At 38.2% G+C, this 21,639-nt stretch overlaps 5 protein-coding genes across 7 annotated transcripts; 2 read left to right on the top strand and 3 right to left on the bottom strand.

Annotated features, from left to right (window-relative positions):
- Positions 1 to 487: 487 nt before the first annotated feature.
- Positions 488 to 4,175, bottom strand: LOC144210537 (regulator of G-protein signaling 7-binding protein B-like). Of its 2 annotated transcripts, none has more exons than XM_077737253.1 (6): positions 3,793 to 4,175; positions 3,435 to 3,607; positions 2,671 to 2,801; positions 2,116 to 2,254; positions 1,917 to 1,987; positions 488 to 1,767 (listed from the first exon to the last, which is right to left on the bottom strand). In XM_077737253.1, the coding sequence occupies exons 1-6, from the start codon at positions 3,913 to 3,915 to the stop codon at positions 1,676 to 1,678; spliced, it is 729 nt and encodes a 242-aa protein (XP_077593379.1). In that variant the 5' UTR covers positions 3,916 to 4,175; the 3' UTR covers positions 488 to 1,675. The 2 variants fall into 2 exon arrangements, with proteins under 2 accessions (XP_077593379.1, XP_077593378.1); XM_077737252.1 differs by having other exon boundaries at positions 2,671 to 2,831.
- Positions 4,176 to 5,227: 1,052 nt separating this feature from the next.
- Positions 5,228 to 7,586, top strand: htr1ab (5-hydroxytryptamine (serotonin) receptor 1A b). The gene has a single exon (XM_077738089.1). The coding sequence runs from the start codon at positions 5,300 to 5,302 to the stop codon at positions 6,548 to 6,550; it is 1,251 nt and encodes a 416-aa protein (XP_077594215.1). The 5' UTR covers positions 5,228 to 5,299; the 3' UTR covers positions 6,551 to 7,586.
- Positions 6,796 to 9,803, bottom strand: LOC144211071 (uncharacterized). Of its 2 annotated transcripts, XM_077738090.1 has the most exons (4): positions 9,735 to 9,803; positions 9,472 to 9,554; positions 9,207 to 9,404; positions 6,796 to 9,040 (listed from the first exon to the last, which is right to left on the bottom strand). In XM_077738090.1, exons 3-4 carry the CDS (start codon positions 9,359 to 9,361, stop codon positions 8,602 to 8,604), a joined length of 594 nt encoding a protein of 197 aa, XP_077594216.1. In that variant the 5' UTR covers positions 9,362 to 9,404; positions 9,472 to 9,554; positions 9,735 to 9,803; the 3' UTR covers positions 6,796 to 8,601. The 2 variants fall into 2 exon arrangements, with proteins under 2 accessions (XP_077594216.1, XP_077594217.1); XM_077738091.1 differs by having other exon boundaries at positions 9,207 to 9,554.
- Positions 9,804 to 14,947: 5,144 nt separating this feature from the next.
- LOC144210816 (uncharacterized) lies at positions 14,948 to 16,478 on the top strand. The gene is made up of 3 exons (XM_077737725.1): positions 14,948 to 15,059; positions 15,157 to 15,229; positions 15,458 to 16,478. The coding sequence occupies exons 2-3, from the start codon at positions 15,170 to 15,172 to the stop codon at positions 16,199 to 16,201; spliced, it is 804 nt and encodes a 267-aa protein (XP_077593851.1). The 5' UTR covers positions 14,948 to 15,059; positions 15,157 to 15,169; the 3' UTR covers positions 16,202 to 16,478.
- A 625-nt stretch (positions 16,479 to 17,103) lies between these two features.
- spp1 (secreted phosphoprotein 1) lies at positions 17,104 to 21,136 on the bottom strand. The gene is made up of 8 exons (XM_077737633.1): positions 21,074 to 21,136; positions 20,100 to 20,165; positions 19,975 to 20,019; positions 19,830 to 19,904; positions 19,684 to 19,749; positions 19,450 to 19,602; positions 18,902 to 19,252; positions 17,104 to 17,820 (listed from the first exon to the last, which is right to left on the bottom strand). Exons 2-8 carry the CDS (start codon positions 20,151 to 20,153, stop codon positions 17,545 to 17,547), a joined length of 1,020 nt encoding a protein of 339 aa, XP_077593759.1. The 5' UTR covers positions 20,154 to 20,165; positions 21,074 to 21,136; the 3' UTR covers positions 17,104 to 17,544.
- Positions 21,137 to 21,639: the final 503 nt, after the last annotated feature.

The following is a 21,639-nucleotide window of genomic DNA, read 5'->3' on the forward strand; positions in this document are numbered from 1 at the left end:
AACACACACAAACAAATTCTTTCTCAAATTTACTACTTTACAATGTTTATTTGAATTCTTTGCATGAATGGCTTTGTTTACAGAAAAAGTGCAGTTCAAGACAACATTAAATGTGAATTTAACATTACATTTGTCTGGGTCAATGTGAAGCGAGTATGAGAAGGCAAATTTGAATTAAAAATGCTAAATATGTTTATTTAATATTAGAAAAGGGGGAAACTAACTCAGACGCTGTCGGTGTGTTTGCTGACATTGCTCAAAACATGCCCCATTCAAGTGAAAAATGTTATCTTCATGTAATGATTGATAGTATAATGTATAGCATGGATGTCACTTTGTCGAGAGTTTTCTATGTCATGCTGGCCGGGAATATTGCAAACAAATGGTGCCTTGTGCATCAGTTGCCGTCAGTTTTTAAGATGGTATTTTGTAGTAAACAGATGAAATGGGCTCATAAAGTATAGGAGACAATAAAAGAAAATAAATGTCTTTCTGAATGGATAGAAAACTTTATTCACATTATAAAATTAAGCTGTACATACATAGCTGTTGCTTGTCTACATAGATAGACACTAACTGCACAATACATGCTGTGATAAAAAATTGAAATACAGTGTTTATCACTTCGAAAACAAAGTTTCCACATAAACACAAATGTTACCAATGACCATAAAACACATTGCATTTACATTCAGTGTGGAAATGACTTAACAGACTGGTGTTAAGAGTGAGGATTGATTATTCATTGGAATTGAATTATTCCAGTGTATGCATGGGTGACCCTTTTTTTTAAGGAAATAACATTTTTTTGCCATGCTGTATTTATGAAAACAATTGCAAGAACTATTAGTGTTCCTTAGAGGGATCGATAATGAATTCAAGCATGCATATTAGAACTCTATGAATAAAGAATTAAATCTTTATCAATGAATGAAGACTTTATTAACGGTCATTGTTTTTAGAGGTAGAATGTCAATTGTTTTAACTGGTTGTTGACGAAATGTGTTTATTCCTTTTTTACTGGATCATTTAATGTTTAACCATTAATTGACAGGGTAAAAGTGTTGATTATTGAAATGAAATATTATGCTGATAATTTTTTAAGACATGTGTAAAGCACCAGATAGACAAAGCAAACAATACATGCATTGATGTTCCAAGGGTCAAATCAAACATGGACAACTGCTACAAATAAGGATATTTCAAATATTAGGTATAATTTTCATTCATACTTTTAAAAATGAAACATTTAATCAGAACAGTTTGTCAATATAACACCAATATGCTTTTTCTTTGTCCATAGTGTGAATCTGCTGTGAGACATCCATATCTGGGACATAACACTGTGTATTGTGACATACATTATGACAGGACACAAGCACAGTGGAAAAAAGAAGAAAGAAAACTAGAATGCTTGTGCATAGGCCAAATATATACAATATAATCCATATATATGTTGAGTTCCGATGCAAAAATAAAAACCTTTTAGCCTCCTGGGAAAAAAAACTAAAGCCCCAAAGGCTAATGGAAGCTAAATACTACTATACTACAGCTGTGGAGCAAAAGTGGCACCTATCATTAATGCTGGATCAGGAACTACAGTGTACAGTGTTTTAGGGCAAAATAACAATCAAAAGTGTTGATATACAGTACAGGATGGATCCATTTTGAAATGTTAACCAGACACCATGCAACAGAGTCCAGGGAAACGTCTCTTCCTTTGTCGGACCAGTGGATGTGGAGTCAGGTTTAGCAAACTGCTGTCGTCTATGGCAAATATGACTTGGGTTAGTGGGAGTTTCATAGATAAAACAAAGAAAATTAGTACCTTTGGTACTCTTAACATTATTATTAGTATGTAGGATGAGTAAATTTGAACTGACTTGTTGACACATTTGCAATGAACTGTTACACACCTTGATTTTTCAGTGGCAAAGGCATTGTGTCCCTGAGTTTGCTGAGCAGATTTCTCATCTCCTGCATATCTCTGCCAATGAAAAGACACACGGCGATACAGATTTAGGCCCCATTTGTTTTCTTTTACATTTTATTCTTAGACAGGAATATTATAAAATAACATAAAAGATACTCTGATAACATTCTATTATAGATTACCTTTCTATATTTTCAATATGGACTCCCACCAGCCAGGGATCATTAGGATAGTCAATGGGTGAGGAGGAACGGTCCTCTAGAATTGGAACGTCAGAACTTTCATCTACTCTGAAGTCCATCTTAGGTTCAGAGTCAGTTCCTCAAAAACACACATGCAGAATGATGTTATTTGAAGGTATAAACAATAAAAATAAAAAAAGAAAAGAAAAGTTCAATATATGAACATACTAAACAAACATGTCAAATGTGTCCAACAGACCTTTGCTGCCCTCACGTGTCAGATTATAAAAACGTTCAGAGTTGTGGTGGCTTTGATTTTGTTGTCAGGCCAAGAAATGAGCAGTACTATGTTTGATAAACATCACCGTCATCATTCAACAAGAAACAATGATAACATTTGTTTTTTTTCATACTCTGAATTTATCCTGCAGAAAATGAAATTGGTCTAACTATTTATGCATTTACTAGTAAATAACACTGGGAAAAAAATCTGGTTTGTAGTATTTATGACATTATTTGGCTAGACTGTATTGCCATGATTTCTATTGACTGTACTTTTTCTGTGTAACTGCAGCACCCCCAGCAGGCACATGGACTTCAGCATCTCTGTGATGAACATCTCCAGGCAACACTGCAGCTGGATGAAAAGTCGACATATCTCCGGGTGGATCTCTCCGTCCTCTGGTCTGTAGTGGGAGGGCACACAGTCGATAAAACTGAAGAACAGATAAAATGTTAGCTCTTAAATTAAGAATAACATCACAGCACATTTTTAATCCGTCCCCAGGGCAAAGAAATATGATGTATGAGTGTAGAGTATTGATTTGGTGACAGATAATTACCAAGGAGCTACAATAGGGAATGACTGGGTAAAAATCAATAAAACTGAACATGTCTTTATAGTGGCTGACTTTCAATTGGCAGTAAAGTCCAGTTCTGATTGCTGTATGTTAGGTGGCTTTAAAGGTGGATTTAAAGATTATATTTGTAGTACATACAATTGTTTTCTCTCCTATATGTGACAGAATATACACAGTATATATTTCCAGAGTGCCTCCAATGGCTAGTTGGCAGGCAGCCTGACCGGACAGGCATTTGGTCGTACTTTTACAATGACAATAACACTATATAGTCCACTCAATATATTCTAATTTGAAACTGGCTTCTGATATACTAGTCACTCATTCAAACCCCAAAATAGGTCATTGAGGTCATCTCGTCTTTGTTCAAGCAAACAATGTGAAGTGAGTCTTTTCCACCTTGCGTATTATATGATATGAAAGATATTTTCTTTTGGGTCTTATGGGAGCCCTGCTTACCCAGAAACAGCAATGAGGGCGAGGTCTTGGTGTGCAGCCCGGGCCACGGAGCATCCTTTGGCCCGTGTGTAGTGCATCTGAGCCCGTAGAGAGGGGCAGTCGGCTGACATCTCACCCACGGAAATGACCTGTTCCCGGTAGAGGGCCACTAGGGTGTTGAATTCCTGCACAGTCTGAATAAAAAATAAGGTCGGTTTGTTGTTTTTCTAGCATATAACGGCAGTGACAAGACTGTTGTTGGTGTGCATGGAAATGTTAAACCTTGCCACTGCGATACACCTGCATGCAGTGTAATGCGCTTCAGCTCACATCTTCATGCGAAGGGAAAAAAACAACAAAGACCAAAAAAAAATCTTACCATTCTGCTGCCATCCACGGCGCTCTCCTGATGCTCCGCGTCCGTCTGCACCACTCTCGTGATGGGCAAGACGCTGCCTGCAGATCTGGGGCGCTTTTTCCGCCCGCACGGTGCAGAACTCATGCATGCAGAGAGCGGCCGTCTTCTTCTGGAGGATTGCTGTCTCCTCACAGCAGAGCACAGAAAAAAAACAACACTGCAGAAATGCCTAGTCAACGTCTGGAGACAGGGCTGAGGCAAACAGATGTTCCCCAGTTGAGGACAGCGTAGCAGGGCGGAAGGACCGCCAGCAGCTCCATCTGCATCCCCCAGCCGAGAGGAGAGTCACCTTCAGCCGCTTGTGAAGGCCGAGGGGGAGGCTCCGATGTCTTCCGCCGCACGCTCACGTGTGAGGATGGAAACAAGTCGTCACCCTCCCTCCTGGCTGAGAGTTAACCCTTGATATGCTATACGTATATGCAAAGGAGAGCTGTATTTGAAGTCATGCAGCTGTTGTGTTTGATTCATTCACTTTCTGAACTGCTTATCCTCACAAGAGTCGTGGTAGGTGTTAGAGCCTATCGCAGGGAAACCCTGAATTGGTGGCCAGACAATTGTAGAGCTCCAATTTACATGAAATTTGCTTGAAAACTACAGTACTTGCAGGAAAGGTAATTTAGAGATATATAGTTATAAGAGTACATTTTAACCATAGGCTTTCAAACTATAAAATAGGAACCCGACCGGGTCCGCTAAATGATTGTGTGGGTGTGCAAATCATTTGTATTGACTTCATGTACCTTCCTGAAATATAGGAAGGAGTTTATATACTATATATTTGTATTATTTGCTTTGTCATCAAATCGAATCGAATTAAATCCAGACTGCCTGCACCAAAGTCAGGCAGAAGAACCACTGCACCATCAGGTGGCCAAATGTAATAATAATAATGTCATAATAGACAATGGATTGGGGATTGTCATATCCATACTCTTTCATGTAAAATGTACATACCCATTAGATAAACACATTCTTTTTCGTACCAATTCATTAAACATGGCCAACTTTGTAATGTGGACATTATATACTTGAAATATTTTGAATTGAAGTACAAAGAGACTTAAAGCTTCACCATATAGTGCACATATTAAAAAAACAAAGGAAACTAGCCATGAAAAGATACAATAAATGTTTTAGTGCAAGTATAAACTTGCAAGATCAGACTTTGCAGTGTTAAGACTAAAGTAAAAGTATGAGAACATTCCCTATTGATATGCATCTAGCAATGTTATGGCATTATACGTATAGGGCAGTGACAGTACTTAATTCTGACCATATTCACAGAAGCAAGCAGCTCTACATTGCTGGTAGAGGCTTTCTCCCTACACGCTCACACAGAGTGACGCACTGGTATAAATAAGCCCCTTTCTCTCTAAACCGCGAGCCTCAACCGGTTGATTATTCCGCTATGTACTCTCCAAGGTGGGACAGTGTGCTCTTTGCCAACTCGAAATACAGTTAAAGCGGGATGGAGAACGCAAACAACACAACCGTCTTGTCTCCATCTGACCCCCCTTTGAACAAAAGCACCAAAGAAGAAGAAGAAGAAGTCAGGTTGAGTTATCAGGTGTTCACCTCCTTCCTCCTAGTTGCGCTCATCTTGTGCGCAATTTTTGGGAACGCGTGTGTGGTTGCAGCCATCGCCCTGGAGCGCTCCTTACAGAACGTGGCCAACTATTTGATCGGTTCCCTTGCCGTTACCGATTTGATGGTGTCGGTGTTGGTTCTGCCCATGGCGGCGCTATACCAGGTTTTAAACCGGTGGACTCTGGGACAGATTCCATGCGAGATCTTCATCTCTTTGGATGTTTTGTGTTGCACTTCGTCTATATTGCACCTGTGTGCCATCGCACTGGATCGATACTGGGCCATTACCGAACCTATTGAGTACTTGAATAAGAGAACCCCTCGGAGAGCAGCGATTTTGATCGGCGTCACTTGGCTGGTGGGCTTCTCCATCTCAGTGCCGCCTATGTTGATCATGCGTTCCCAGCCAAACAACGTAGAAGAAGACAGAAAGAACCCCATGCAATGTAAGATACGTCAAGACCTCTGGTATACTATTTATTCCACTTTTGGGGCTTTTTACATCCCCCTTATGCTCATGTTAGTGCTGTACGGGCGGATATTTAAAGCAGCCAGATTCCGCATTCGAAGGACTGTGCGTAAAAGTGAAAAAAAGAAAGTGGCCGATTCGTGCTCGGCGATATCCCCCGCGATCTTTCACAAAAAGACACCCAGGGAAGCGCAGAGCAAAAGCTGGAAACGAAGCGTGGAGCCGCGCCCGGTTCCGTGCGTCAACGGAGCGGTGAAACACGCTGAAGATGGAGAATCCCTGGAGATCATCGAGGTTCACAGCAGTCTCAGAGGCAACCTTCCACTCCCCAACACTCCGAGCACGGCACCCTTGTTCGAGAACCGGCACGAAAAGGCCACCGAGGCCAAAAGGAAGATCGCTCTGGCTCGGGAGCGTAAAACGGTGAAGACGCTGGGCATCATCATGGGCACGTTCATTCTCTGCTGGCTGCCCTTTTTTATCGTCGCACTCGTCATGCCCTTTTGCCAGGAGTCGTGTTACATGCCACGCTGGCTGGAGGATGTGATCAACTGGCTGGGCTACTCCAACTCACTGCTCAATCCCATCATTTATGCTTACTTCAACAAAGACTTTCAGGGGGCTTTTAAGAAGATCATCAAGTGTCATTTCTGCAGACCCTAAATCTCTTTTCATGGTGCCATCCTGACATCAGATGTGCTTATGCCATGCTTGATCCTTAAAAAAAAAAAACACTGTCATCGATTCTAGATGTCATCATTCAAATTGTTTTTAATATTAACAAAGGTATGTTCATATAGTTGGAATTCTGGTGCAAATATCAGTATGAAATATAATAAGACTTTCAATGATGCAACTTAACTTAGTTTATATAGACACACCATGCAAAACTATGTCTATTGCGCTTATTTATTATGACATTTGAAATAACTGTTTGCATTTCAGAATAATGTGGTTATTTAATAAATTACCCCCAATATTTTAACAAAGAAACTAAGTTTATGGTTTGCAATATTTCTTAAAGTATTAAGACAACAACAATAACAAATATACATTAAGGTTGTTTACATTAGAATATATTGTAATTCAGATTGCTGTTTCTAGAGCAAATATCCAGTTCTAATCAATAAAAATAATCAATGCACAACATTCATATCTGAATCACAAATTGACAATTCAAATATGTTATTGCAAAGAAAATCAAGGAAACTGATTGACAATGACATCAGGTCTCATACCCCAGAAGTGGGGTCATATTAAGTCTGCATGAAAAATTGTAAAAACAAGCATATCTTTTTAGTTTTGTCACGGACATTCCCCGTCAACAAAAATATGTTTGCCTTCGGGATCAGAATGCGTCCGCATGCCCTTTCCCCCTGTCACTCTTGGTCTCATAACAAACAATATAAGTCTAACTTGAAAGGCAGTGGAGGGTTCACCCAAATGGATGGTTGAGAGGTGGTTGCTATAGCAACAAATGGGAGATGCAAACTCCGCAGTCGAGGGGGCAATTACCTGATCAAAGGCATGGTGCGATACAAAAATACAGAGGTGTATTTGAGTGGCCCACAGCTGGCAACTATCACGCACAATGGACAAGTGTATTATTACCCATTTTCTTCTCTGTTATGTTTGATGGGATTTGCTATACACAGAAAGAAGTATGCCAAAACTGTAAAGAAAGGAATCAAGTGTCAATAAACTCTTCTCAAACCAATACTGGATATTTTTTCCTTCTATTTCAAATAAATACTCAAGTTATTTGGTGTCATAACATTTCCAAAATGGCTTTATTTATTCATTTTTAATACTGCTTAACCCATCAACTTTGTTTTGACCAATCAATCAATTGTGTTTTGCTCATTAATTCCTTCTTAGTGTCATGAAAAATCATCCATCTTTACTAAATATAAATAGATATTAATAAATCTATGTTCATTTCTAATCATTGTTTATGGTACTTTTACATTAGTAAATTGTGGTTGAATTCAAATTCACAGGTAGAGAATATCATATTTCAAACAAGATTGACTGGTGATGAGCCTGGTTTGTAATCAGCCTCTTTGAAACAAAATCTCATCACAAGCGTTACATTTTCCATTTACCCGAGATAAGATACGTGAGAGGAAATGGACAGCTGAATGTAACCGAAGCAGAATGTTGCTTCCAAGTGCAAGAATTTGTGCTTATTGAAGAAGGTGGAGAGGATAGAATAGGCTCATTGTTCAATCAAATTTCCCCTGCAGAGACACTCTAGGCCCTCCGCTGTCATAGCAATTATGTCACAGACTATCACGAACATACTGCACCCAAACAAGGAGAGGAAGTATTGAGATGAGTTTGTGGATGGATTCTTTTATTTTAAACAAGGTTAGAGATAGAATAACCAAATTATTAAGTTTGTTTTATTGAAATAGTCAAATGATTGTTCACTGGCAAAATTGAATATAGTTCGACTATTTGATGAAAAGACTAGAAATTATATTGCCATTGATGTAATGATAATTAAATTAGGTAAGAAATCTGGAGGGCCGAACTTGGCGACCCCAATATAGATTTTGGTGTAGAGAATAAATAAGCTTGTACATCATTGGAATGCTAAATTAAGAGCTACTAAATTGCTCTTCATATTTTTAAATATCCTTTAAATGAAGCTGTTTTCTATTTATTATCCATCCATTTGTGACAATTTTATTCCTAAACAGATAATCAGATCAGAGAGATGAATGTTCAAAAAGAATGACCTTTGAATTAGTAGAGAGGCTCGAGAGCCTGGAGGGCCGGTAAGTTCCGATACGAGAGTATATATCGACGTCAGAGCATGCGCCCCATGATAGGTGCGGGCTAGCAGCAAGTGTGTGGTCCACGGGCGCAGGTCGAGCCAAGAAAGGAGGCGTCACCTGGAGTAAAGGTACCGAAGGATGGACAGGTGCTGATGGGAGTGGCATTGAAGCTGAAAGGGCTACTGGGAGGGGTGGCAGTGGGGCAGTGACTACAGGTGTTGCCAAGGCAACAGTTGGGACAGGTGCAACAGTCCGTGGAACACTGCCATTCTTTAGCTTCTCAAAAGACGATGGATGTTTGAATGTGTAGGTTGCTGTGTGGTAGAAGCTGTAGTACTCCAATGCATGTCTTGCATTCGCCATTTTAAGCCTGTGGAATTCAATAAAAGTCATTGTGACCCTGTTATATTGTGAGTAGTACTGGTGGTACATCCACTCGTGTACACTCACAAATAGCAGAAAAGCAATGCAAACTGGACAAAAAGGTTAAAGTTAGTAAAACCTAAGTTGTCTATACAACTATATTTCATACAAACCTGTGACGTGTTTGTAAGAGTCTGTACAGAAGGAAGAGGATGACAACTCCAGCTGCAATCACCAGAATCATCACCACTCTGACCTCTAAACTCCAGCAGGATTTCCCAGATGCTTCAGATGAACTGCAGGCCCGAGGGGCCTGGCCTGTCTCCATCTCTTGTTTGGATTTACCGACGGTTTGGATTTTACCCTGCTGGCTGGAGTTCAAGACAGCTGTCTAAGGCAAGATCTTGGCAGAAATTGTTTTGGCAATCATGGATGTACCTGTATTACAACCAGATTTCATCAAGAGAGGCAAATGACTTTGATTTTAACCATTTTGCAAGAAACCGCAAGCTTGAAGTGACCTGAAAAATAAACATTACAAATGAATGATAGTCTGTAAAAACAAATAAGAAAGATACAAAAGCAACTCTGAGAAAGCTTGAAATAATTCAATTCAAATGATGTGATTTTCTCAAAATCAACATTTATCCATATACTATTTTCAAGATGGAAAAAAATACACAAAATACAATTTACTTTACCTTGAAAATACAAGAAAACACTGGCTGTGTGGCTGTACAGCTTTCCAGCACTGAATGCGGGATTCTAGGCATGTACAATTGACGGGAAGCTTGTAAAAAACAACAGGAAACTGTTCACTTCCCTTACAGAACCCATGTGATGACTTCCTATCACCATGGTTACAGGAAGCTAGTCAAGGATGTCTTCTTTTCCCAAAGACCTCTTAGGAGATGAGTGTACTTCTAAATGTTGTAGATAAACCCATCAAAACCAGAAGAAAATGTCATCAATGTGGTAAGATAAAAAAAATGTAAAAAAGAAATTCTAAAGCAATTTAGATTAAGGGAAAAGCATGCCTGACGCAAAGATAAAACACTTAGTCCAGCTTTCATGGTTTTCCTTTAACTGGACCAAAGACTAAACAAAAGACAAGTTCTTTCAAAAGGGAAGTAAACCTCAGCTTCAGAGTCACCAAAGCTCAGAGTAACTGTGCCCATTCTGGTGTAGGTCAACAGATGCAGACAGATGGCAGCCACTGTGAAAGGTTTGCTGCTATCTGATTCAGCCACTATTCAGGGAACAAATAAAATGACACACTAGCACAAAAAAAGCCTCGCTTCAATGCTAGTCCAGCTGTCACTTATCGCTCTAATAAGTTTTGATTTCGGGCCAAGCCAAAAGGGAGTAACTCCTAGAGCTCACAGTCAATATCCCTCTGCCTGGTACCCACGCAATCCCCTGATATCGAAGAGAGTATAATATTAAAAGATCTGTTATCACAAGTCCAATTGTGGTTGAGGGGAAAGATGACCCACCCAGACAACCCGGCAGAGAATGGAACAGGTTTACAATGCCGGAACCAAAGGCTACTGAAAACGAAAGAAAGGAGTGTAATTTGAATTCTGTAAATGCAATTTAGCCCTTTTTTTTAAAATGAATTAATGACTACGTCTTCCAATATCTTTAATAATTTCCACCACTAAAGCATCTAAATCAATACTTGAGAAGGAGAATTTAACAATAACAATCACTCTTATCCAAACTAAAAATCATTTGGTGTACATTACGGCCCAAAAATGAAATGTCGAGATGCTATTACAAGATTCTCTTGATAAAACTCTCATTCTTGCTGGCTTTAGCAAAGAGACTCTACTTGATGGTTTCATTTATTTAAGAGTACTTCATGATTCCATCCTGAACATTCATTAGCTGTTGTCAATGACCCTTTTTTACGGTTTCCAGATGCTTTACACTGATGATTGAAACTGTTTTTTTTTTGTCTGTCACAATACTCACGAAGGTCAATCACACTCACAAGTGCAAATAACGATGCAACACATATTACTTGTTAAGATGGTGGTGAGAACAAAAATGAAGGTTGCACCGATACAATTATTTTTACTCCTGATTCTGACGTGTGTTTATGTTGAAGCTAATAATGCACATATCTCCTCTCAAAAAATGGCAACTAGCTGACACTTGCTGCACTTTTAGTAATAATCCTTAACTCATTTTCCAAACTTGCATCACCCTCTCAGACTGATTACAGATCACTAATTGTTTAAATGATGCGTGAAGCCTTCCAGTTGTTGTCACCCAGATAAGAGAAAATCTGCCACCTCTGTCAAATGTATTTGCTGGTTGGCGTTGTGCACTCTCTCGCTTCCTGCCTTAGGCTTTATGCTGTCAGGTCGACTTTCCACAGCAGACAGCACAAGGTCATCAGATGATGACCAGTAGTTGGGGTGGCCCTGCAGTAACTCGGTTGTCCATATTCATCCTCAGTGCAAACTCAGTGACCATTTTTGGACCTTTGCTGCTCTGCTGCCATGCGAATGGATACTACTCTCAATGCAGAGGATTCAATTCAATTTGTCACTTAGGTTTGATAATTTTGTATTGCTGTTGCAATGAAAACAGGGCATTGAAATGGGCAAGGCCAGGTAAAATAGAACATATACGAATATTCATCCGTCACTAAATTATGTCTATTTCAGACAGCAATGAAACGATCCTACGACCTCCATACTTTGACCCTGAACCCCTCACTGTCAGTTAATAGTTTACCGTGCTGAGCTTGAAAGCTCGCTTAATGGGAGAGTTGACAACAACACGGGAACTGACACTTGATGGCAATCATCAGGCTGCCAGAGCGGATATTGGCGCTGCTGTTTAAGCATCCAAGTGAAAAACACATTAAGCCCTGAAAGGCACCAACACCTTATGCTGAAAGCAAAAAAATACTCTTATTTACTTTCACTCTCAAGCACACAGTCACGGTTTAAATTCAAGGAAATCAAATAGCAATTTTCCTGTTGTTGACCTAATGTATATTTTATGCACCATTATACAAATAAACAGCTTAAAAAATAATACAAAGTGAGTATTTTTTTTTTGTTTGCTGGTATAAGGTCCAGCACCCAATGCAACATTTGTATGGATAAGCAGTATGGAGAATGAATCAATGAATTCTTTTATATGAAGTGTGGCTATGATAAAAATCACATACCTTATTTTTTGAATGGGAAACCTTGCACAATCAATGGCTGAAAGATACTTATTTGCCCCACTGTCACATACAGCATCTGAATAGGTGAAATGAAAACTTTTTGGGCCTAATAGAATATATATTATAGAGCAGTAACGGAAACATAGGCTCACTCTGAAATTGTTTATATAAGAGGGCACTAAGCCACACTACAATGCCTACCTCAATATGTACTCAAACCTCCCAGTATGTGCATTAACACCTACTGAGGGTCATCACAGCTCGTAGTCGATATGGAAAATATGCCCGATTGAAGGAGGAGCGTTATCAGCCGACGTCTTGCCCACACAGACGCTGATAGCTGCAATCAACGGGAGGAGGAAAAGAGGACTTGAGAAGCCAGCTCTTCAGTACTGATATGGACTTCTGAATCACTTTTGATTGAGTTCAAACCCTTAAAGGATGTGCTTGTCATTTCAGCTAGTGCCAGCGTGAGCTGTCTGAGGACGACTGTAATTTGTATTCATGTGTTTTTCCTTTAAGAGTGTCCAAATGAACAGAAAAATGGGGCGTGAATCTGTTCAAAGAAAAAACATCTTTCTTCTAAGAGGAATGGATGCAATACAATGTTGCTGATGATAATGATGGAATATAAGATTTTTAGGGGGGTGTCTATTCCTACAAATGAGGTAGATATATTTAGTTGATTGGCAGAAAAAACGAAAGCCTTTTGAAAGACAATTTTCATTCATGAATCTCTTATCTAATTTAAATTTGAATGCCATTAGCCCTTGGCTCACTCTGTACCTACTTGCACTTAATTTTTTATATAAATTCCCATGTTTCTTTAAAAAATCCCATCAATACCTCAATTAGGTATTTTCCTTCCGTAATATTTGTTTGAACTATCATTGCCACTCTCACTTTTCAGGCATTTGTATTTTATTTGAGGGTATATTTATTTATGAATGATTGATTTTAACTTTCAAAATATATACAGTATTTATACTTTACTCAACCTCAAATGGGGGCAGCAAAACAAAGTCAAGGTAAGTTAATGCAACAATAGATGAGCATATAAATACAGTTGCACTTATCATACTGGTATTATTAATAGTGTTAATATTATACATAAACTGTAGTAGTACAGTAGATTTTGTAATACCACTAGATGTCAGTGATGACTAAGTTTAATGCAACAGGCCAGATGCTGCCATGCTCACTACCTTTTGAGTCTGTTAAGTACTAATAAAGGATGTGTTGTAGTATAACTATAACTGACGCTTGTTAGAGGAAGTGTGATATGTCAAAATACGTTTCAGACAAGACAAGAGGAAGTGTTGTTTTTCTTTTTTAGATGGATGAGAGTGTCAGAAGATGGTGTGGACAGAATGTGGTAATAATAATTATAGTAATACACTAAAAACCAAATTAGCTCTTTGCTATCCCCTTATGATATATATGATTGAGCCTTTTCTTGTTTGGTTAAGTATGATAGGAGGTCCTTAATTAAAGCCAAAGACATGTGTTCAAACATGTTTTAAGATATTGGTGAAACATCTATCATTGTCAACGTGTATTTAATGGACATAAAATTGCAGGATCCTTTTGTTTGTGTTCTAAATTTAACATCATCATTGGCTCTGTATAAAATATGTGAGAAGTCAATGTTGAATAATGCATTCAAAAATCAGTGGACTTTGTTGCAGTAGGCCCTCCTCGATCTATATTTGGGAGTGAGGGGCCTTTTATTACTCTGAGCCAGACTATTAACACTTGCAGCTCACATTGACAAATAAATCTGTGTTCTTTTTCTCTTTAATGACATATCCTTTTTACGATTCACACTGAAGTAACAGGAAGGGGAACATTTCAGTCGGGACTTCACTATTGAAGTAACACAGTTGTGTCACACAGACATAAACGTACGCACAAACATCAAACTCTTACTCTACTGTAAAATTCCACAGGCTGCCACTTAGTCTGCCTAAATGATGAATAAATTCTTCATTTCATCAAAAAAGACTTTTCATACAGTGCCTCAGTCTCATCGTCGCCATGACAAACTTCACAGTTATCAGATCAGACGGGCCAAAAGCACTAAAATCTTCACCGCCATCCATTGCCAAACACCCACTCCCATCTTTTTTTTTTTTTCAATGTTCTTTCCTTATGGAATATCTGCATGCAAGAAAAAAAGGCACCCATTAGTTGCTGGTTGCTTTTCCTATATATTAACTAAAAGTCACATGACTAAATCAAAGGATGCATTGCATACCTGTAATGTTTGAGGATAATGACATTAAATATAATGTGAGAGGAAAAGGGGAAATGATGCTAAAACAATAGTGAGTCCAAGTTAAATATGTAAACACCCACAGTGGTGCACTTTTAATACTTTTCACTAAAACATTTAGGTAATAAAAAACAAAGAAAGTAGCTTAAATCAGCTTATTTAAATGTGTTCTCCTATACAGTATTTTACAGTCTATAGCTCATCATGACTACACACTAAATGAATTTCTGATCAAATGATGAGTGTTTATTATTCATGTTTGTCCCGGAACTGTTACTAAAATTAAAATACTTTTTTTAACTTTAATAAAAAATATGAATGAACAGGCAATTTGTCTTATCTGGTTTTTCTTACGTCTTCACTGCAGGTCAACCTACTATTACTCAATCCTCTCCTCCAACCCCACAACAGCCCTGCCCAGCCTCTTTGCATAGCATACTTAAGCATCAGATCATCATCATCATCCCCACATATCTTTTTGAACTCAACTCAGATCTTTTAGACAGAATTTGGAAAGCAGAAAGCTCCAGGTCACTGTCCCGTTGCCATAAGAAAAAAAAGGTAAATCATTATTTTTAATTTTTGCGTTGCATTTAATTGATGAAAACTTCCTTTTATATTTACTACTGAGATTTCATAATATTTTTTTTGTGTGCAGGAAATAATCAAAGATGGCTCTTCCAACATTTTCACTTATCTTTATACTTCTTGCTACAGCATCTGCCAGACCAGTAAGGTTCACTTTCTTCCTTCTCATTATATGTTACCTCAATAATCTGTAATGTATAATAATAACTGCATGATTTTAGGGGGAATCTAGGTTAATAATGTAACATTGATACTTTAAGTAATGGGAGGTAAAATGGTCTTCAGAAATGATAACTTATTTGAAATTTTACATCATATCCAAGAAGCTCTTCATCAAAGTCATGGTCTTTTCTATGATAATTCTTCTAAAGGTTGAGGACATTGTGACTCAGGACGCTGACATCGCTGAAAATGGCCGGCAACATGGATCACTGGATGGGGACGAGTGGTTTCTGACCAAGTCCGAGCCAGCTCAATCACATAACTCGTCCGAATCTAGAGACATCTCTGAAAGTGAGTCTTCTGAGAAGTCCTTAAGAGTTTTTTCCAAAGAGGCGCTGATCGAAGCTTCCAAGGAGTCATCAGAAGAATCTTCTGAGGAGTCATCAGAAGAATCTTCTGAGGAGACACCTTCCAAATTTTCTGAGGGGTCGGCTGAGTTGTCTTCTGAGGAATCTTCTGAAGAGTCTCCAGAAGAACTCTCAAAAGAGTCTCCAGAGAAATCCTCCAATGAATCATCCCAGGAATCATCAGAGGAGTCTTCAGAAGACTCATCCCGGGAATCATCAGCGGAGTCTTCAGATGAGTCATCTCAGGAGTCTTCAGAGGAGTCTTCAGAGGACTCATCTCAGGAGTCTTCAGAGGAGTCATCTCAGGAGTCTTCAGAGGAGTCATCTCAGGAGTCTTCAGAAGAGTCATCTCAGGAGTCCTCCGAGGAGTCTCGGGAATCTTCTGAGGAAGTTCCTGTCACAGAGCCCACCATAACAACCACAGAAGACAGTGATACCACAACCCCAAAACCAGCCACACCCAGCCCAAAAGAAACAGTGACGACAACAACTTCTGGAGATGTGAATGACGTCTCAACAGAGAGTGAAAGAAGAGGAGATAACTAACAAGGAACACACAAAAAGAAAACACTATATTATAATAATATGTTGTGACTAAAATTTGATAGGATTAATTTGATCCCTAACCAGTTTCTATCTATTGTGGCTCTCAGCTGAATCTGAATAATAATATTAACTTAATATTGTATTTATTTGAAAAGCTCATATGAATGAAAACAGCGCTCATGTCTCAAATGCACTTGAATTTTTCCTGCTATGTTCCATCAAATGTACATAGAAATACTGTACTTTTAATAAGCAATATTAAAAGAAATCATGATCCACAAAACAATATAAAAAGTGTCAAAATGTTCATTTTGTCATATAGTGTCTCTTACAAAATCTATGTGGTGAGTTAAATCTAAATCTTAAAAGAGTTAAACTGGTCTTGGGTATAAAGAACATACAACATTATTATATTTAGCACTATAAATTAGAGTTTTGCAGGGCAAAAGTGTGTAATCAATTACTGCTCGGTGTACCGTATTAGAGTAGTTTTGAAGTTATAAGTAATTTAGTTCGTTTCTATCGCCATCTAGGGGAAAATGACATGGTTTGTGTTTTATTCTGGTGCAACAGTTAGTTCTCAAAATGTCATTCTGCACTTCAACTCAGTCGTTATGTAACTTCTGGAAAACCCTCTCAGGGAGAGAAAAAGTAGACTGCTGTCATGTAATATTCTGGATTAAGACAAGGATGTCACAATTCGGCAACTCCTCCACCACAAATGCGTCATAATATGATAGCAGACAGACATTTAAATGTTTACAAATGTTAAAAGATTGACTAGATATTGCTTTTTGACACCAATGTACTGATTCAATGTGTTTCCCTTATGTGAAAAATTACTTTCCCAGAGGCAATTCTTGAGATTTAACCACAAAAAAAAGAAAATGCTGTATGCAGACTTATGTAAAATAATTTTATTTAAATTTTAGAAATGGTACAAAATTATACATTACAGGGAACATGAGGGCGAATCCACATGTTATGTAATTAAGGACTGAGGACAGCACATTCTGGAATATAGTTAGCAACAAGTTATACTCCATGTGATGCAAATGTAGAGATGACAATACATTTGGATGAAAATATGTCTCACCTGGAATATTTGCTTTTTCTTCTTATTTGCCAATTGGGTTGAGTTTAGCAGAAAATACCAAACATAATCAGACAAAAACGGGCCAATATCATCTGAAATATTCTTTCAACTCTGTGAATAACTGATTGTACATACGTATTAGTTTTCTGCATTGTCCTTGCCATATAAAGTGTCTCAGGAGTGGACAGACTGCTCCTAAATGTGGCATGGACTTGTACCAATGCAAACCAAACCACCGCACTTTGATTTATCTGGCGGTGATAACCACAGGCATGTCAGTGGTGTTCTCGGGGTCAACTTCTTGCTCATCTGAGTCACTCTCCGAGCTCTCGCTTTCATCAGAATCGCTGTCGGCTGCTTCAGGGGTGGTATTCGTCTCCTCAGACTCGGCTTCCTGTTGATCAACATCTGCAGAGCTTCCACTGTCGCTTGTACCTGCATTTTCCTCCTCCTCTGGTAGAACTTCCTGGTTTTCAGGAGTGCTGGTGTCTTCTTCCATGATTTCAGAGTGTTTCTGGTAAGTCTGAAGTAAAGAAAAGCATTATTACAAGCTGTAAAAATGAATATCAACTTGCTGCACGACATAATGTGGCAGTAGTTTGAATGTAAGGTACAATTGAGGACATTTATGGCATTACATGGTAAAATACATACAAAAGATGCCAGAACTAGACATAGACCATTACTTTGATTATACTGAAGGTTAAGTGTTGCTTTGGGCTGCCAATTTTTCTCTGAAAGCCGGTGGCTCATTTCAAAACTGTATTTTCTGAAAGCTATTTTTACAAAATTCCTGCTGCACAAGCTCGCTGTAAAATGGGACGCTTGTAATCAGTGGACTCACCGACAAGTCAAAAAAAAAAGAGTCAGAATATCTATATTGTGTAATTTCCCACATATGAGCATGTTTATGAGAGGGTGTGCATCTATAAGGTTTATTTTTTCAAACTGGAGATGAGGGGCCAAGCTAGGTAGAATGAATTATAGCAATAAAAGAGAAGATACAATCCTGAAAAATAAAACAAGATGTTTAAGAAACTTTTGGAGAGGTTTGTATCATCACCCCAAGTAGAGGAATTTTAAACTATAAAAAAAAAATAAAAAAAGAGACTGCATATTTGAAAAAGATTGACTCTCTGGCAATGTCAAAATGCCTGTTGAAACTCTGTAATTAGGATTTTCTTAAATTATCCCTTTGACTATTTCGACAACTGTATTTTTTCTCCCCTTTGAAAGTTTTTGCCCGAGGCATTACTGGTTTTGCAAAATTGGCTTACTTTGGCTTTGCAGAACACACGCAACAACTATGGTGGTCTGAAAGGTTCAATAAAATATTGTACTGTAAAGATGTGTGTTACCTCTCTGAGTTATCTATCGCAGAGTAAAATAAGGGGCTGATTTTGTCATCTATCCATTCATGTTTCGTAAATATCCATCTTATAATATCCATCAATATTCATCTTACACCACAAAAACAATTGGAATGGAATAAAAATAGCAAGGAGAATATTGAAGTCCCAAATGGTTTTCTGTAAAAATAGCTTTTAAATAGCATTCAACCCAATGCATTAGAGCATTTAAATCTAATTATAACTCCCACTGACCTCACTCTTGTACATCTCTGGTGACTTCTCCACTTCATTGTTAATGGGCATGTCATAACCTGATTTTTTCCCGCTGTCAACGTATTCATAGGACTTGTAAGATGAAGGAGCCTTGTGATAGCTCTTCTCCTCCGGGTAGACATAGCTCTTGTATTCGCTGGGGTATCCTCCCATGCTGTCACCACGGCCTGAATCTGTGTCTGTGACAATTGTGGGCAACAGGGGGTCCTCTGTAGCTTCATACTGGGGCTCGTCGGTCACAACTACAGGGGTCACTGTTTCAGGAGCTGCAGTGGAAAATTCGCCAGATTCAGAGCTGTCTTCTTCATCTTCCTCATCTTCTTCACTTTCCTGGAGAGACAAATTACATCCCAGTGTCAAAGGAGAGTGCCCATGGGAAAAATATGGTCATTGTTGCAGTGAATTTGCTATTATTGTTAAAAATGATTCATGAAAAAAAGATTAATTCATTCAATTTGAAGTACCTGGTTAAGTTAGTAAATGTAATTTATGGTCTTTGTAGACTATTTTTTTTAAACTATACTCACACTTTCCTCTGATTCTTCTTCTTCATCGTCATCATCGTCCTCATCATCGCCATCTTTACTGGGTTCATCTTGGTTGTCGACAGAGGGCGTTTCAGTTGCAGCTTCATCTGTCGTCTCAAAGTTGAGAAAAGATGGAATTTCGACGGCTGCCTTCTGCAAAAAAAACATGTAGAAATCAAAATCCATAGTTTTAGGAAGATATATTAGGATTTAAATGCATTCTTTATATCTTACGTCATTGGAACTGTCTTTGCTTTCATCTGAACCAGCTGTAAAGGGTGCGAAAAAATTCTGAAAAAGCTGCAAAAACATTGGCAACAGTTAGCTGATGTGGTTTTAATAGTTTTATTCATGCAAATAAGTATGAAATAAAGTCTTACCTTAAATGGTGCCACGCGGAGTCGAGTCAATTCAGCCATCTTTTTCCTGAAGAGCGAAGATGCAGGTCGTCTGACCTGTGGACAAAACAAATGGTCACTCTGGACGTCTTAATCTGTACATCTGTCGATTAAAAGTCACACTCACCACTTCTTCAGAGCTCTCTGCAGAACTGTCAGAATACTTTTTTGCCTAAAAAGTAGACATGCATGATTACTATAAAACTCTAGTTGAAATTATTATTTTTTAATTAACACAATGAAATAACTCACTGGTCGGCAGAGAACTGCAGCAAAGAGTAAAACAAATACAAATGCCACTTTCATGGTGTCGGTTGTCTGAAAGGGAAAAATACATGAACAGATGTTAAAACAATTAAATATAATGTGTTTTTATTGGAAAAATGTTGGTAGTGAACCATAATTAGTTTTAAGTGATCATTCATGGACATAAGACATTTTTTCAGTCTCCACTAAAGAATAATCACCTATATTTTGTAGATTATATGATTGTTAGAGTAGACATGATATGACTCAATTCATATTCCTGTCATTTAGTGGCTCAAGGTTTTTCCTCAAAGCTTGTGACACGAGTATATCTTGGAAAGTACAGCATGTATTGCTATTTTATGACTTTTTATGACTAATTTTAGACTCAGATCACTCCCGTTACTGGTCGTTTTGTTTTTATAATTTCAATATTATCCCTTCACAAGAGGAATAACAGAAGAATTTGGTTTGTACTTGTGTATAATTTACCAATTGTGTGTCTATGTTGCAAATGCTGCAAAAAAAAAGTTAAATTGCAAGTTAAAGTACCTCCACCACAAACCCCAAAAATATAGGAACAACTGAGGTTCCACCCATGTCCACACACACAAGCAAACACATACATCCCATCACAAAAACTAACATCTCATTCCAAAACCATGCCTTGTAATCTATTGCCGCTTAACTGCCTCTCACTTTTTTTTAAATTCCCAACAAATCAGGGATTATCTACCAGACACTTAACATGTTGATTTAGAGTGGTCCTCTCATAAAAACGGTCTCTTAACTTCTTGCATTCACAGAATAAATTGTTTTGCAAATTAGGATTTACACACATTGCTCAAATAGAATGCAGTTATCCCAAACTATATGCTGGGTACCAATAATATGTACAAAGTAATAAACTCCATCTTAAACCAATGCTTACTTTCCATTTTATTGCCAACAACATTCGCCAAATATGAAATTGGACTAACCGTTTTTGGAGTAGCAGGAAGACAGATGAGGTTTGATCCGATATGTTTCTGGATGCTGTGCGCTGCCCTGTGATGCTCCTGCAGCCTCTTTACTGGCATTTAAATACGTATGCTTCTGTCACCAGCCAATCAGATCAGAGACTGTGATGTCATGGGGTAAACCATAGCGTGGTCCACCTCTTGTCTCTCTCCCCCACTCTTCCTTTGGTTTGTGGTGTGGGGGCTAAAGCACATATGCACATACAGAGAATTAAGTTACTTTAAGGATAGGCTTTGGTGGGATGTAGATACAAAAAGAAAAACACTAACAAGTGCCATGACAGTGATTCAACTTCCCGACAGACAGAAACATGTCTAACTAAGGACATTTGAGGCTCATGTGGGATTGTTCAATTTGTCTGCAAAAACAGGCTGATTCATCTCAAATTTTCAACTGAAGAGACTCACCAGATTGTGATGGTGTTACCCATTTTTCTGCAAAAATATCCCATATGAATAACTAAATCACAGAAAGGACTAGTCCATATTATCATTTAAGAACTTTGATCCAATATTCTGTTAAATTG

Source organism: Stigmatopora nigra, chromosome 17 (assembly GCF_051989575.1).
Source record: "Stigmatopora nigra isolate UIUO_SnigA chromosome 17, RoL_Snig_1.1, whole genome shotgun sequence".
In the NCBI taxonomy this organism is placed as follows: Eukaryota; Metazoa; Chordata; class Actinopteri; order Syngnathiformes; family Syngnathidae; genus Stigmatopora; species Stigmatopora nigra.

What these genes read in the sequence shown, in the direction of transcription:
- spp1 (XM_077737633.1), bottom strand. Translation starts at nt 20,153, where the DNA reads ATGAAAGTGGCATTTGTATTTGTTTTACTCTTTGCTGCAGTTCTCTGC. An exon ending in GCAAAGACAGTTCCAATGAC is followed by an intron (nt 19,603 to 19,683) that starts GTAAGATATAAA and finishes TTTTTTTTGCAG; the next exon opens with AAGGCAGCCGTCGAAATTCC. An exon ending in CAGAGATGTACAAGAGTGAG is followed by an intron (nt 17,821 to 18,901) that starts GTCAGTGGGAGT and finishes TCTTTACTTCAG; the next exon opens with ACTTACCAGAAACACTCTGA.
- LOC144210537 (XM_077737252.1), bottom strand. Translation starts at nt 3,915, where the DNA reads ATGAGTTCTGCACCGTGCGGGCGGAAAAAGCGCCCCAGATCTGCAGGC. An exon ending in GCCCTCATTGCTGTTTCTGG is followed by an intron (nt 2,832 to 3,434) that starts GTAAGCAGGGCT and finishes TCTGTTCTTCAG; the next exon opens with TTTTATCGACTGTGTGCCCT. An exon ending in GCTGCAGTTACACAGAAAAA is followed by an intron (nt 2,255 to 2,670) that starts GTACAGTCAATA and finishes TGTGTTTTTGAG; the next exon opens with GAACTGACTCTGAACCTAAG.
- LOC144211071 (XM_077738090.1), bottom strand. Translation starts at nt 9,361, where the DNA reads ATGGAGACAGGCCAGGCCCCTCGGGCCTGCAGTTCATCTGAAGCATCT. An exon ending in CTCTTACAAACACGTCACAG is followed by an intron (nt 9,041 to 9,206) that starts GTTTGTATGAAA and finishes TGAATTCCACAG; the next exon opens with GCTTAAAATGGCGAATGCAA.
- LOC144210816 (XM_077737725.1), top strand. Translation starts at nt 15,170, where the DNA reads ATGGCTCTTCCAACATTTTCACTTATCTTTATACTTCTTGCTACAGCA. An exon ending in CTACAGCATCTGCCAGACCA is followed by an intron (nt 15,230 to 15,457) that starts GTAAGGTTCACT and finishes ATTCTTCTAAAG; the next exon opens with GTTGAGGACATTGTGACTCA.
- htr1ab (XM_077738089.1), top strand. Translation starts at nt 5,300, where the DNA reads ATGGAGAACGCAAACAACACAACCGTCTTGTCTCCATCTGACCCCCCT.